General features: G+C 35.9%; 2 protein-coding genes across 3 annotated transcripts in view; one reads left to right on the forward strand and one right to left on the reverse strand.

The window, feature by feature from the left end:
* The first annotated feature begins 1,200 nt into the window (after window positions 1–1,200).
* LOC131143729 (uncharacterized protein At5g01610) lies at window positions 1,201–4,105 on the forward strand. Its single transcript, XM_058092003.1, has 3 exons — window positions 1,201–1,726; window positions 3,012–3,066; window positions 3,355–4,105. The coding sequence occupies exons 1-3, from the start codon at window positions 1,625–1,627 to the stop codon at window positions 3,732–3,734; spliced, it is 537 nt and encodes a 178-aa protein (XP_057947986.1). The 5' UTR covers window positions 1,201–1,624; the 3' UTR covers window positions 3,735–4,105.
* A 1,879-nt stretch (window positions 4,106–5,984) lies between these two features.
* Window positions 5,985–14,805, reverse strand: part of LOC131143730 (protein RETARDED ROOT GROWTH, mitochondrial) — a 30,480-nt gene continuing 21,659 nt past the window's right edge. The window contains exons 6-8 of one of the 2 annotated variants that reach the window (XR_009133662.1): window positions 7,104–7,218; window positions 6,461–6,665; window positions 5,985–6,342 (exon numbers count right to left, since the gene is read on the reverse strand). Coding sequence is in view for 1 of the 2 variants with exons in the window: in XM_058092004.1 (XP_057947987.1) it covers window positions 6,525–6,665; window positions 7,104–7,218 (256 nt within the window). In the remaining variant the exon portion in view is untranslated. Of the gene's footprint in view, window positions 6,666–7,103; window positions 7,219–14,805 lie in introns of both variants that reach the window. The other variant, XM_058092004.1, reaches the window with a different exon arrangement.

Consider the following 14,805-nt stretch of genomic DNA (forward strand, 5'->3'; position numbering starts at 1 on the left):
GTTCTAAATGGAAAACCTCCTCTCTGAAGATGACTGCATAATTTATCAACTTTTGGGCTGGAAAATGCATGGCCATGGCCATGACCATGACCATGACCATGACAGAGGTTGACCCCACAATGTGCAACGGAATATTTGCATATGGAATTGTTGGGAGCGTTTGCATGAAGCTATGGCTTTTTAAGTTTTGAAGATCACCCATCCTCTTTCTCCTTTCCCTTGGGTGTTTGGGTGATGCTGACTGGTATGGTAAGAAAGAATCCTCAAGGGCTATAATATGTTTTATTAATAAATAATTTTTAAAAAAACATTTCTTATACTATACAGTTAGCCTGTGTTTTTCTGGTAGAATTTGACAAAATTTAATATAATTTTAAATCACATTTTGTCCAAATTCAGACACATTCAAATCCAAGAATGAAATTAAAATTTGAAAATTAAATGAAGAACATATAAAAGTCATTGCTACTGAAGTAACAAATTCAACTTATTCTATTTAATTTTACAAAAAAATGGTACACTGGCCTTCTAAACATATCTAATATTTGATATTTGGATGGCAAGTAAAATACTGCTTTTGATTTTTATTATGATCTTATCTATCAAATACATAAATAAAAGTTAAAGAATGCAATAATAAGGAAAAATGTGGATGACAGCTATCTTTCTCATTGGCCACAACATACTTTTTTATTATTAATAATTAAAAGCACATGACATTAGTAAACTTTGATTATATGAGAGATTGTAATATGCATGATTCATTAAAATATAATAATTGAAAATACGAAACTAACCTTCAAACTTTTTTTTCCTTTTCTCTTTGAATAAAAAGTAATTTTTATTTAATTCTTTATATCATTTTTTTCCTATCTAATACTCAAGATGAAATCACTACAAACTATATATGAAAGTGTAAATATCTTCCAACCCCATTTTCCATTTTTTCAAAATTTGAATCCCCACAACTTTGAATAATCAAAAGTTACCATTAAACTTAACTTTTTATATTTTGTTTGTCCCTACACGAATTTTTTTTTTCCTAGATTAATTTTTTTTTAAAAAGAAAAGGAGGGTAATATTCAAAAAGCGTAGGTAACATGCTTTTATGTTCTCCTTTTTTGCAAAAAAACAATTCGTGTACTAATTTTAAAAGGACCCTACACGCTTAGATTTAATAAATACAAACATAAGATTTTCACTTCAATCCCTATAATTTTCCAAGGTAAAGAAGGCATCTTTATCAGTTTAGATCATGGGTTACAATGAGAGGTGGACTGGTGGCACAGAGCCACCGGCAAATCTGATGGTTCAAATTTGAAAGCGCAGTAAATCCGGCGTACCCACTGCGAATCATAGCGCCAGCTATGCTGAAATTACACGAACACCCTCTCTTCACTTCCTCACCTGGCATTTTGAAATATATCATATTCATTCATTGGGGAATTATTATTATTGAGCGCCGCTTTTTTCCAGTCAGTCCACAGCTGCTGCTTTCATTTCCAGCTGTGGTGAGTTTTGGGTGAGACAGCCGAAAGGGGAAAAGGGTGCTCAGCCACAGCACTCTTCTTCCCTTTGGTTGCTTCTGTGAGAGAGAGAGAGCAGAGGATCAAAGGAGGCAAAAATGGAGAAAGCTCTCACTAAGGTTAGCAGCATAAAAGCGGGGAGCTTTTGGATTTCAAGGAAAGCCAAGGAGGAGTTGTCTAACATCTCTGGAGACCTCACTGTATGTTCATGGCTTTTCTGCTCTTTCTTCTTTTTTAATTTTGTGCCTATTTTCTGGTTTTCCTGCTAAAGGTGCTTCTTTCAAGTGTGCCCATTTGATATATGCATATATTTTTGCCAATGCTGTGCTAAACTTCTGAGTATTTTCAAGGATGCAATTAATAGTGCGAGATCTGTCAATTTTCCCATTCACCCAGATAATGAAAAAAATTATGGAAATGAATTTAGAGATCGGTATGTTCTAAGAACGAAGAAGAGGTTGATGGTGTTGCCCTTAATGACTTGATGAATGAAGTCGTGGGATGCTCTGTGCTCTTGTTGATGCGCCTTTTTTCTTTTCTTTTATTTTCTTTTCTTTCTTTTCTTTTCCTTCTTTGTTTCAAAAAAAAAAATGTATGTATGGACAAATTCTTTGCCGATCTGATAAATATTCATTCAGCATTGCTGAAAATTATGTATATGTAAATGATGCTGAATCTACATGTTTGTCTGCAAAACGCCAAGTTGGGTATTGGGCAGTGGGCATCTCCTCAGTGTTATGTTGCTGGTTATAACTTGAAGTGTTTTGTAATTGGGTTTGGAATTTCTGTCTCCATCTTTGGCAATATATTTATCTCGTCGCCTAGAAAAGACTCATTAGGACCCAAAATATACCACTTTAATTTTTACAAAGTTTCCAAAATTTTCTCCTCATTCAGGCCTTTCAAGGCATATGTATCACTACTAGGGTCTAAACATTTCTTTTCCCTTATTTTAATGCATTAATTCTATGCAGAGGAAGAAGCACCTTATAGCTGAGTAGTGTACTAATGTTTTTGTCAAGTAGCAGAAGCTTGTGTTGCGTTTCCTTGTGTGCTAGCTGATATGTGAGTTGTAAATTTTTTATGCAGGATCAATTGAACTATTGAAGTTTTGAAATCCATTTACTAAGCTCTTCAATATTATTTATATGTGCTGATCAGGAAAACCGTTATAGTCATTTGTTTCAACTTTTAAGGAATCTTTGAGGATTTATATTTTCCATAAATGTGAGTTGGGAATCCTTGATGCCTTGTTTGGTTCATTCTAAGAATACTAGGTAATTGGCATTTGGATTCCTTGATATAATATGCCCACATAATTTTCCCATATAATTGCAAAAATTTTGCTTGTTCAGATTCACATGGGAAGTGCACCCTACAGCTAAGTTCATTTTATAAGCGGATGATTGCTGGCTGTAATGTTTGTGCTCAGAGATTTAATGGCATTGCTTTCACTCGTTACTAAAAGGTTGTTTTTGATTGCAGACTTTCTCAAATACTGTAGAAGAGAAGGCAAAATGGATTTTCAACAAGCTAAAAGGTGTGGAAATAAATTGACCGAGGCTGCTTATGCCAATATAAGTATGAATGCTGATATAATTGTGCACCAGCATTCTTTTACGAACTTCCAAAATTTCACATACTTATTGCTGCAGTATGCTTTCATGTTGTACCAGTTTCTGGATACTTGCTATCATGAGAAGTGTTTCATAATTTTCGCATAAAGTTAGTACATTGATTCATCTGTAATGGGATGGGGATTTGGCTGGGTGGCATTGTTTTGCATTTTACTTGATTCTTAAATAACTTTTTTTCTGTTTTAATACAGGAAAGCCACTTAAAAGTTTGCCAGATCTCCTTAGAGAGTATAACTTACCAGCTGGCCTCTTTCCCCAGAACATAACCTGTTATGAATTTGATGAATCAAAGGCCAAGCTGGTTGTCTACTTGCCTTCTACCTGTGAGGTGAGCTTCAAGGACTCCTCGGTCGTAAGGTACGCTACTCGGGTGAAAGCAATCCTGCTGAGGGGAAAGCTGACAGGAATAGAGGGAATGAAGACCAAAGTCCTAGTATGGGTTAAGGTCACAAGTGTGGCAATTGAGGGCTACAAGTCTGACAAGGTGTGGTTCACAGCTGGTGTGAAGAAGTCGAGGCCCAAGGATGCATACGAAACACCCCATGACGCTGTCAAAGTACAAGAAGTTTGAGCTTTAGAATATTAGACATCATTAGCATCATCTTTCGTGGTGACAGATGACTTACCATTATAAGTACTCCCACAGATTACTAAGGGTTTTCTTCTTGAAAAGATTCGAGATGTTATTGCCTTTATGATGGCTTAGATGGGTTAAAAGTGGAATTGATTATGCGCCACTGGGCTATACTAAACGTCCGTGATGCGTGGATGCTTTAGTAAAGCTGAACTAGTTGGTGGTTAATCAGTAAGACTATCTGGACTTGCAGAGGTGGTATTTTTTGGATTTGTATATGAAATTCAGTTCAGTATGATAAATGGTAAACTTACCTATTTGCATCACATGATGAATGAATGCTACATGCACATGATGATGTTGCTACATATTGTCTCTTCACTGTCTAAATGCCTTTGCATTTTCTTGGAAAGCATTTCATAAATTGTTTTTTCTTTTTCGTAGAATTTACGAAAGTTGTGTTTGGGGGCATGAAATTCATGCCTTATATTTTTGCTTGTGTAAATTTTTTAGATGAAATAATTTTTGATAGCATTTGGTCCAAATTCACAGGAGTTCAAATCAAAGGTCTCAATGCCAAACTGTCAACAAGGGGAAAGTGTTTATTTGCTTTTCCAGCCATTAAATTATTTCTAAAGATTCACGTTTAATTTTGCTTGCTCATCAAAACTTGCATTCCTTTGGACTTTTGACACGGCTTATCCACATATTAACTTCAAACTGCACAGTTTTAGTGCACTAGCATTGCATTAAAAATGGAATAGACATAGGCCCTAATAATTCAACTGCCATGGCTAAAATAAAGACAGCCCCTTTGCGCAAAATTCAGACTAGAAGACCACAAAGGTCCTTTCAATCCCTCCTAACCAATAAAATAACGTTAAATAGTGTAGCATGTGACTCCTACATGAAAAGTGAATACATATAATTATACTTGAATACTTAACATTATTTCATTGGCCCAAAAACACTAGTAGTAAGACCAAAGTGGTCATCCGAAGCTAATCTAATTTTTTATCCTAAGTAAATGGTAACAAACCAATATAGTCTTTTTGACACGAGCCATTTAACCACTTTGTTATCCATATCTCTAGAATGCAGTGATGAAAATCTTTTATCAGTGTAATTCACTGGTTACACCTTCCACCCATCACACACCACCAAAAGAAAAAAAAACACACACACACACATTGTGGGGGCATTCATGCAAACTTAATTTTACAACTGCACTACACATGAAAATTCCATCAATCAAGAAGACAATCATCCAAAAACCATGGCATGCTGTTACTTAAGCTTGCAAAGCAGATTGGATGGAATAGTTGGTAGCATATTAGGTAAATAATTAGATTTAAAAAAAAAAAAAAAAAGTCGCAAACTAAATTTGATTTGTTGAAATGATGGATCCATATCAGTCCAAATTGGATCATTCAGGAGGATGGCACTTAATCTGCCATATTTATACCATAAAAACTACAAAATTCTATGAATAAAATCTTCTAATACAAGTTGTGGTTATAAGCCAGGCTCCCAAATCTTCCCATTTTTAAATTTCTAAAGATCAAAAATATTTTTATTCTTACTATTGTACACATGTCGGCAAAAAGTATGGGGCATTTTGGAGTTTTGATTTAAAAAAAAAAAAAAAACTAGATCAATTAAAAGGAGTACCCCTTCATTTATTTATTTCTATGTTATATTACTTTTTTTTTATGAAAATCTTTCTAATAATATATTATAGACACTGATCTCCCCGAAGTATAAAAATTTTCTAAAACCTCCCCTAAAATTTCAAGAATTCCTAAAAACTCTCCTAAAGTTTACCAAAAAGACACCTTTCATTAAGAGATCCTTGATGTTTTTAAAACTTCAATAGAAGTCCTTTTTTTTTTTTTTTACCAAATCTCGAGGTCAATGTCTTTTGTCCTATATTATATATAGTTCATTAATAATTTATTTGTAATTTAAGTTTCAGGCTACATTTGACTTTACACTTTACTATTATACACTATATCCAACTGCTAAAACCTTCAAATAGAGAATCTGGCTGCAACTTTGGCCTTCAGACAAAATGCAATGGATTTGAATATGTGTAAAGTTAGCCAAAACACAATACAAAATTATATTAAATTTTATTCAAATTCACACAAATCCAAATCCAAGCCTTGAAATTCATGTTGAAATCCATGCTCCCAAACACTACCAAAGAGTACTCAATCAATTACCACAACTCAAAGCTTCTAAAACTTTTGGATAAGAAAACAATTTGTATTATATGCACATACTGCAAATAACTTCCCATATTTCTCTTTTGTTGTATTCATTGATAAACAAATCAACAGATACCCATTTGTTTAACCATCCCAATCCATTTACAATGCAAATATAAATATTCCAATGCATATCTAAATCCAATAATTTGTGCAAACCAGATGTAATTCAAATTAGGCGGATCAAGCATGACTTAGATCAATTGATTCTAACTATTTTCCCATCGCTACTCGGACTGCTATTAACTTGATACTGGATACAGAATTGCAGATTCATTCACCCTGGCAATATGATTTGTTTTACTGCTGTATGTTTTGGCTATCAAAAATCCCATCTGCTTGCCAAATCAAAAAACATAAACTGGAATTGATTCACACAACAATTTTATAAATTGATGTAACATTATCAAATACTCAACAAGCAGCAGAAAATTGCAGAATCATTTGCCCTACCCATTAAGTGGTTATGCTGTAAACTTTATTTGGCTGTTGAAGTCGTCACCATCTGTTTGACAGATCAAAGAGAAACACTGGTTGATTCACGAATGATCTCATAAATGGATAGAACATTATCAATAGTCAGCAAGCAAATGATGCACCACTCTGAAAGATCTGACCGCCTATTTTGGAGGACTTCTTGAAGAAAATGAACGTTATGCTGCCAAAAAAAAAAAAAAAATTTGTTTAACATCAAATATTCAAATAATTTCAATAAAAGTTCATTGGACAATTTTAAAACATTCACAAAATGCATAGCAATTTTTCAACTATTTACTTCTATGGAGTACCGTTATTTTTTCTTGTAACAATCATCCAACACATTATGTTTATGAATGTACTACATTCCAAAATTTCTGGGGAAAACCAACAATGATCATTATAGAAAGCACACAACATCCACATCCAAACCTGAGCATTTTAAAATGGGGAAAAAAAGAAAAGGCAATACCCAGTGCAAAAGGTTCCCGCACCATCAGGGGGTTGAGAAGGGCATGATCTATGCAACCTTGATCTCCATATTTGGAGAAGAAAATGACAAAATGGGTATAATCCAACATAAGCTGATAAAAGAAATGATCAGAACAGAAAGAAATACCTCAACAAATTTCAATTTGAAATCCAGATTCCCAAAACGCTGTGTGACCTCATACTCCTCTCGAAGGTAGTCAAATATTTGAGAATATTTTGCTTCTCTCCAAGCAATTTCTGATCTGAATAGTGAGACAATAAAACAAGCATCAGAGGTTGCCACATGGATGCTTATGTAGTGAAGTGGGTTACCAATTCACTGAACATAAAAAAATGAAGGCAAAAATAGAAATACTCAAAATCCACATAAATCAAAGTTCACTATAGCTAACACAAGCAGAAATTGATAATGGGCCACAATTATCTTTGATTATGACCAACTGTGGCGGATTTGTTAAATTCTCATGTTAGTTATACATTTCACCTAGGGCAGAGAAGCCTCATTCTATATCCAAGCTTCTCCCCAACCCTAAAACCAAGCCATTCTAACCTAATGAGCCAACTAACAACCTTGCTATATGAACAAGTCCTATTATGTACTTGATTCTGAGCACATACAAATAAACATGCTCATACTTCAGATTTATTAGTTATCATGATGCTCTGTATTATGATTGATGACCAACATCAACTTTGTGTCTGCAAAATTTTAAATCAATAATCAATTATATTGCCTCTGCATTTTTGCAGGAAATCAAGATTCAGGACTAACAGTACGCGCCAGAATTAGAGACAGAGACACATTGCAGGTTCTCTACCAATCCCGGTCTTGGGATTTCCTCAAGAGTTTTAGCTCGGTAGGCTCAAATTAGGATTTGCTAAAGGAAGTCCTTTTCCTTACCCTTTTCTTAAGCTGCTCAAGCATCCACGTGCATTCATGACACATGTTTCCTTTTATTTCCTCTCATCTTCACCATGCATCATGACCAGATTCGCTCAAAAATCCATCTTTTTCATCAATGAAGATTTGACATGTCAGTTTATTGTTGGAGGATGATATCTTGCACTATTTTGCCTCTCGCGTATAAATACCCTGATTATTCTTCAAGGGGGATCTTTTTACACTTGAACAATGAAGCACGCTCTCTCTCTCCCCGTCACTTTGGATACTCACTGGTTCAAAGAATCCCTTCAACCAGTTGAATACCTTCACCTACCAGAATCCACAATTGAGCATCTTGGGAATCGCCAAGTTCTCTCTGGGCCCTCTCCATAACATCCATTACTTATATACAACAAATATCTCCTCCCTTCACAAGAACACCCCCCACATTTTTGACAACTCCATTGGGGAGATTTTGATTATGCAAGATTATGACTAAAAGAAATGCAGACACATGGAAGCTTCTAATACTCAACCCACTCAAGATATTGCGGACTGTGGTGATCATCCGGTCCAGTGTGAAGAATTCCTAGACTTTGCCACCCACATGACTCAGATGATGCAATTGTTGAAATGTTTCAAACCTCTCAAGAATAGGTGTTTGGTGCTCTTCAAGAGAATACTAGAATACTTAATGAAGCAGTTGCTACAATGAGTCAAAAGATTTGTGCATCCAACTTAGTTTCATAACCTCAAGAGATTGCCTTGAACCCTCCTAATTTATCTCCAAGTGGGAACAATAAGTCTACCACTATTTCTGGCACCACTGACTCAAAAAAATCCTTCTACCTCAAACCTTGTAGTGGTCTCTCAAGCACCACATTTAAGGGGGAGCAATTCCTATCATACCTCCTGCAACGAGCACGCCTCTTCCACAAGTTCAGCATGGAGGATCCTCTTCACATGCCCCCCTAAACATCACTCCTTCCCCTTTGACATCCACCACATCTAATTCTTCATCTTACATCACTATGGAGGAATTGGACAAAATTTTGGAGAGGAATCATGTAAAGTTCATTCATGGGATGAATTTTAGTCTTCTTTATATAGATCAATTACCTCCAAGCCTTATTCGAAGGACTACATTAGTCCCAAATTTAAGCTTCCCAACAGCATGTCAGGTAATGACAAAGAGAAGGTAACTTTGGTGGATCTTGGAAGGGAGCGTCAAAAGTCTAAAGAGGATCTAATGGACTATGTAGAACACTTTCGAGAGCATGTATTAGACATCCAAGATAACATTGAGGAGCATGAACTTGTGAAAGTTTGCATCTAGGGGATGTTTATTGAATATCGGGTACACTTGGAGAACTTGGCATTGTCATCCTTTGCTACCCTAATGGAAGTTGCTCAAAGGATTAATAAATCCAACTGCGAAGGAATGACAATGCTCATTTTGGAAAAGAGAGGCCCCGCTGCAAATGTCATCCAGACCAGGGAAGAAAAGTTGAATGAGAAACCTACAATGATAGGCATACTAGGAGATAGTCAAATTCGAGTGTATTTGGGTCTTAAAGACATCAAGTATACATTATCATCCCAACTTCGGTGAGGTATTATCCACTTTGCCGATTGAGCTCACGATTTTGTGCTATAAAAGGTGTCTCATATAGTTGGAGCTTGAACAAGTCTTATAAGCCCAAGATCTTCTTAGTAGACATTTGATGTGAGGCCATGACATGCCGTCCCATCCGGTCCCCAACGTCCTTGTCAGAGTGGCCCATACCTCTGTATAGGATCCACCCACATGATTATACCCCCAAGGTGTCTTTGATACCAAATGTAAGAGTCTTGGCCTAACTCTAGTGAGGTATTGTCCACTCTAGTTCACTGGCCTCACGGTTTTACCCTATAAAAGGCGCGTCATATAGTTGGAATTGGAGCTAACTTTATAAGCCCAAGATCTCCCTAGTATATGCCTGATATGGGATCGTTACAAGGTTAGTCCTATGGATAATTTCTCACTTCCTAATATTGATGACTTGGTAGATGCAATAGCAGAGCGCGAGATGTTCTCCTTTTATAAATGATTATTGTGGATATAATCAAATTAAGATGGCTTAAGAGAAAGCAGAGAAAACTACATTCAAGTTGCCACCGACTACAATAACTATGCCGATCAAAGACTTTCCTATGAGATTGTATCTCACATCTACCAAAAATTATGTTGGGGCTTTACTAGCATAAGAAGTGGGGGAGCAAGAACAACCAATTTATTATTTAAGAAGATTGATACAAGCGATGAAGTTGATTACTTGGAAATAGAAATGCATTGCTTGTCACTTGCTTTCGCCCTTAGAAGCTTTGGTGCTACCTTCGAGTTGAAAGACTACTCTTGATCATGAAATATGATCTAATAAAGTATCTCCTCACTAGGTCAATTCTTTTCAAAAGGATACTAAATGGTTTTTACTTTAAACAATATGATATCAACATTAGTCCCACCAAAAGCTATTAGATCTCAGGCTCTTGCAGACCTCAATTTCCATCTCAACATGATGAGGTCACATCATTTACCATCCTTATAGAATTCCATAAAGAATCCCTACTCATTGCAACTAAGAACCAAGAGTGGGGTATGTACTTTGATGGTTCTTTAATGACTACAGGAGGAGGCATTACCACATTAGTATAATTCTTACACCACGATATTCAGATGATGACTCCTCAGCTCTAGGTCAAGAGATATCTTTCTTGGGAATGATACAAGGATCCTCCTCCTCAACAATTCTTAATCACTTAACGAATACTCCAAAAGTAGGCCAAGAAAATGTCTACGGAGCTAGGTCGAGATCTTATCTCCCTAGCATTAGGTCAAAGGGTTCTCTCCCTATCAAAAAGCCAAAAGATCAATTACTCTCATGTTATGAAGATACATGTTTCTCACAACTAGATTGAGACATAATCTCCCACATATTAGGTGGAGCTTGTATCTCCCTAGTGGCTTTAGTCAAAATTAAATCTCCCTAGCCTACATATGTCTGTAAGAAGTTCAATATATCCATGGGAGTGATACAAAGATCCTCCTCCTTAGCAAATCTTAATCAAGTGACGAAGATTTCAAATGTTAGGCCGACAGAATGTCTCCTTGGATCTAGGTCAAGATCTTCTCTCCCTGGATTGGGTCAAAAGTTGCTCTCCCTATCTTAAGGTCACATTACTCTGTTATCAAATAGAAATGTTTTTTTTAGAACTAGGTTGAGTGAGACATATCTCCCACACATTGGGTGGAGACTATATCTCCGCAATGCCTATTCGAAGTTGGATTTCCCTCGTCTACATATGCTGTAAGAAGTTCAATATATCCTTGGGAGTGACAAAGAACCTCCTCATTTTTCAAATCTTAATCACGTGACAAAGGCTCCAAATGTAGTTTGAGATAACCATGGTTTGAAATCGCGGTAACGGGTAGCGTAACGTAACAATAACGAGTGTAATGAGAAGTTGGAGTAGCGGATGTTACATAACGGGAAGCAGGTGTAATGGCCATGAATTTTTTTCAAGCACGCACAACCTTAAGCATATTAATGTATTTGCATGTTTAAAGCTTTTCACCCTTCTTAGAGAGAGTTTTAGTGTATTTTGGATCCTTTAGTTCAACTAACTAAGTTGTTTGGTAAGGGCAAGAAGTTTACATCTGTTTTAAACCACCATCGACAAAAAAATGATGTGCGTGTGTGTATTTATACTCCTCATTGTTCTTATGCGAGATAAATTCTTATTTGTGTTAACTTAATTAATATGTTTGTTAACTTAATTAATAAAACAAAATACATTATACGCTCCCTTAATCTATTAGACACATAAAGCATAACTAGAAAAGAGAGAAGGTTGAAGTTGAAAAATTTAGAACATAAATATCAAGTTTCTAATATTATCAAAATAAAATATTTTAAAAACAAGTTAGTATTTTCAAATTGTTAATTAATACATCGTTTGTGAGTATTTAGAAAAATAGTAAATTTTTATCACTATCATCCTCATTATAATTCTTTCCCCATCTCGCCAAAATGATTTATGAAAGTGGGGTAAAAAACAAAAGTGAGAATAAAAAGTAAAAAATAAAATAATTTTGTTGTTGTAACATTCCTGTAGCGGTTATGTAACGGTCGTAGCGGCCTTTACGTAATGGTTGCAGTCCGTAATGGCCGCTATGGATGTGGTTTTTCTTCCCACCAATTTTGTGTTGTGTAACGGTATTGGGAACCCAAAAAACTATTACGTAACCGCATTACATAATGGTCACGGCCGTCATTAAAAACCATGAGATAATGCCTCCTTGGAGCTAGGTAAAAATATTCTCTCCCTGGAATCAGGTTAAAGGTTACTCTCCCTATCCTAAAGTCACAAAAATTACTCCATTATCAAATAAAAATGTTTATTATAACTAGGTTGGGACCTAACCTCACATGTATTAGGTGGAGACTGTAACTCCCTAGCGCATAATTGGAGGCTCAAGGATCAATAGCATTACTGATTTGCTTCAAGTAAGAATCAATCATGTCCATTTCAAACTCGCACATCTACAAAGCTCTATCATTTGAACCACAATATTTATCTAGAAGATAGATATAGAACTCCAAGGACTGCATGACATGTCAAGTATTTGCCTAGCAACATCCAATAGCATCAAGACAAGATTTTTCCACTTGATATGGCACATGTCCATAACTCACCGACAAAGCTATAAAAATGTTTCAATTAATTCACATGCTTCTATGTGCTCTAAAGTTGTGAAATTCCACATATGCGGGATCCTCCCAAGGCACTAAGAAATTCCTAGGACTATGTAAGTTTGTTGCATCTCCTGATATTAGGGGAGGAACCGTGTGACTAGGAAATCCATAGGGGACAACTTACTAGCAGAGGGAATCTTGTGTCTAGAAGAACAAGGAGCTGCAAGTAGACCATCCTAATATTGAGATGTCCTAGGAAATTTGTTTGGAAACTAAGTAGAGCATGGCCAAGTGGCAATGAGATCCGATGAGCTAGGAAATAACATTTAGCCATAGGAGATGAATCATGTAGAAAGATGTTCCCATTTTCATCATCTCCCTCCTCATTCCCACCATTGCTAAGTTTATCTTGGCTACCATGATTCTCACTGACATTGAGGGTGGGCCCACCAGCTTCTCTCTAAAGATCTCCATCATAAGCATTATCTAACTCAACTAAAATATTCCACTCTAATACACTCCCATTTCTATATAAAGATTGTCCTTGAAAAAAATATTAATTCACCCCAAATCTCTTTCTCCAAGACATTGAGGGTGGCCCCACCAGCTTCTCTTTAAAGATCTCCATCATAAGCATTATCTAAATCAACTAAAATACTCCACTCTAATACACTCCCATTTCTCTATGAAGATTGTCCTTGAAAAAAATATTAATTCACCCAAATCTCTTTCTCCAAGAAAATATAGCCTCAGGAGGACACAACCATTTTCAAGATTGAACCCAATTTCACCACATGTTATATTGCTATTATCAATGTATGAGTGGAAATGCTTTAGCAAGTTATGATGTCTTGCCACATTTCCATGCCTCTATCTGATTGAATATTCAACTAAGCACTTAAAAGAAAGACATCTAGCATCATTGCTTGTTTCAATCTCTTGTCATGATTGGGATTCTAAGCAATACGCTACACCTAATTTTTCTAACCAATATACAGATTTCCTGGCATGCCAAACTTATCGGTAGGGACCAGAAGCTCCCCAAATTTCTTTCTTTGGAATAGTTGGAAAATAACCATATTTTTTTATCAATAATTTTCACATTGTGGTTTCCTAAACGAGAAGCCTTCACTACATAAAAAACTTCATGCCAAGGATGTGATCTCTGTGGTCCCTACTGTATCTCTCTTATATGCATAAACATTCTCGGTGATTCTTCCAAATTATTGGGCGGTAACTGCCACATGTGCCATCCCCATAAATGCCACGAATCTTGAATCCATGTTGATGGGGAAAAGAAATATTAATCCAAGCAAAAGGAACAGAAGGAAGACACTCAAAGAGGTCCAATCTATCATGATTTATAATCGTGCAAAAAAATAATAATAAAAGGTTTTTCTTTTTTGGGTATTCTCCATGAAAAAAGGGAAAAAATTGAACAAAACTAGAAGTTTGTAGTGGAAGCAAATCCTCTGTGACTAATACTAATAACAATAATAATAATAATTTCACACAATATGGATCCGTTGAGATTTTCAAAATAAAAAAAAAAAAAATTTTAAAATTTAAAAAATAAATAAATAAAGTCTTGTGGCAAAGATTGTTTGTGTTTTCTGAAAGAAATTTAATTTCTTTCGCAGTACAACCATTATGATTTTCAAAAATTATAAAAAAAAAAAAATGGCATCTTGCAAAGTCAATCCTATTGGGGAAGCACTAGCCTCACAAAAGTAGATCCCTACATAAACAAGTATTGCACAAATCAAGGGAGTCAGTCTCCCATAAGAGTGGAGTTCCTACATGGACACATCCTGCGAGGAATTGAAGGAGTCAACCCTTCAAAAGAGTGGAGTCCCCACACAAAAAAAGTCCTACAGGAATTGAGGAGTCAACTTCCTACAATAGTACGGACTTTTGACAAGAAGCATCTCCTTAAGAGTCGACTCTTGTAGGAGTGGAACCTTGCGAGAGCTAGCATCCAATTGACACTCCATGGGAGTAAATCCCTGTAAAGATAAGCCCCATGAGAATCAATCCCCATGGGAGCAAATCCATGCAAGGACAACCCCGTGGAAGTGAATCCATATGAGAATGAATCCCCATGAAAATTTGCCCCCACTTTTACTAAAAATTTCGTTACTGTGCACAATCTAAAATATTGCATTTAGCAAATTTTGATACATGGGAATTTCTTCAGAGGAATTTATTCA

Source organism: Malania oleifera, chromosome 12 (genome assembly GCF_029873635.1).
Source record: "Malania oleifera isolate guangnan ecotype guangnan chromosome 12, ASM2987363v1, whole genome shotgun sequence".
Classification (NCBI taxonomy): domain Eukaryota; kingdom Viridiplantae; phylum Streptophyta; class Magnoliopsida; order Santalales; family Ximeniaceae; genus Malania; species Malania oleifera.

What these genes read in the sequence shown, in the direction of transcription:
- LOC131143729 (XM_058092003.1), top strand. Translation starts at nt 1,625, where the DNA reads ATGGAGAAAGCTCTCACTAAGGTTAGCAGCATAAAAGCGGGGAGCTTT. An exon ending in ACATCTCTGGAGACCTCACT is followed by an intron (nt 1,727 to 3,011) that starts GTATGTTCATGG and finishes TTTTGATTGCAG; the next exon opens with ACTTTCTCAAATACTGTAGA. An exon ending in GATTTTCAACAAGCTAAAAG is followed by an intron (nt 3,067 to 3,354) that starts GTGTGGAAATAA and finishes GTTTTAATACAG; the next exon opens with GAAAGCCACTTAAAAGTTTG.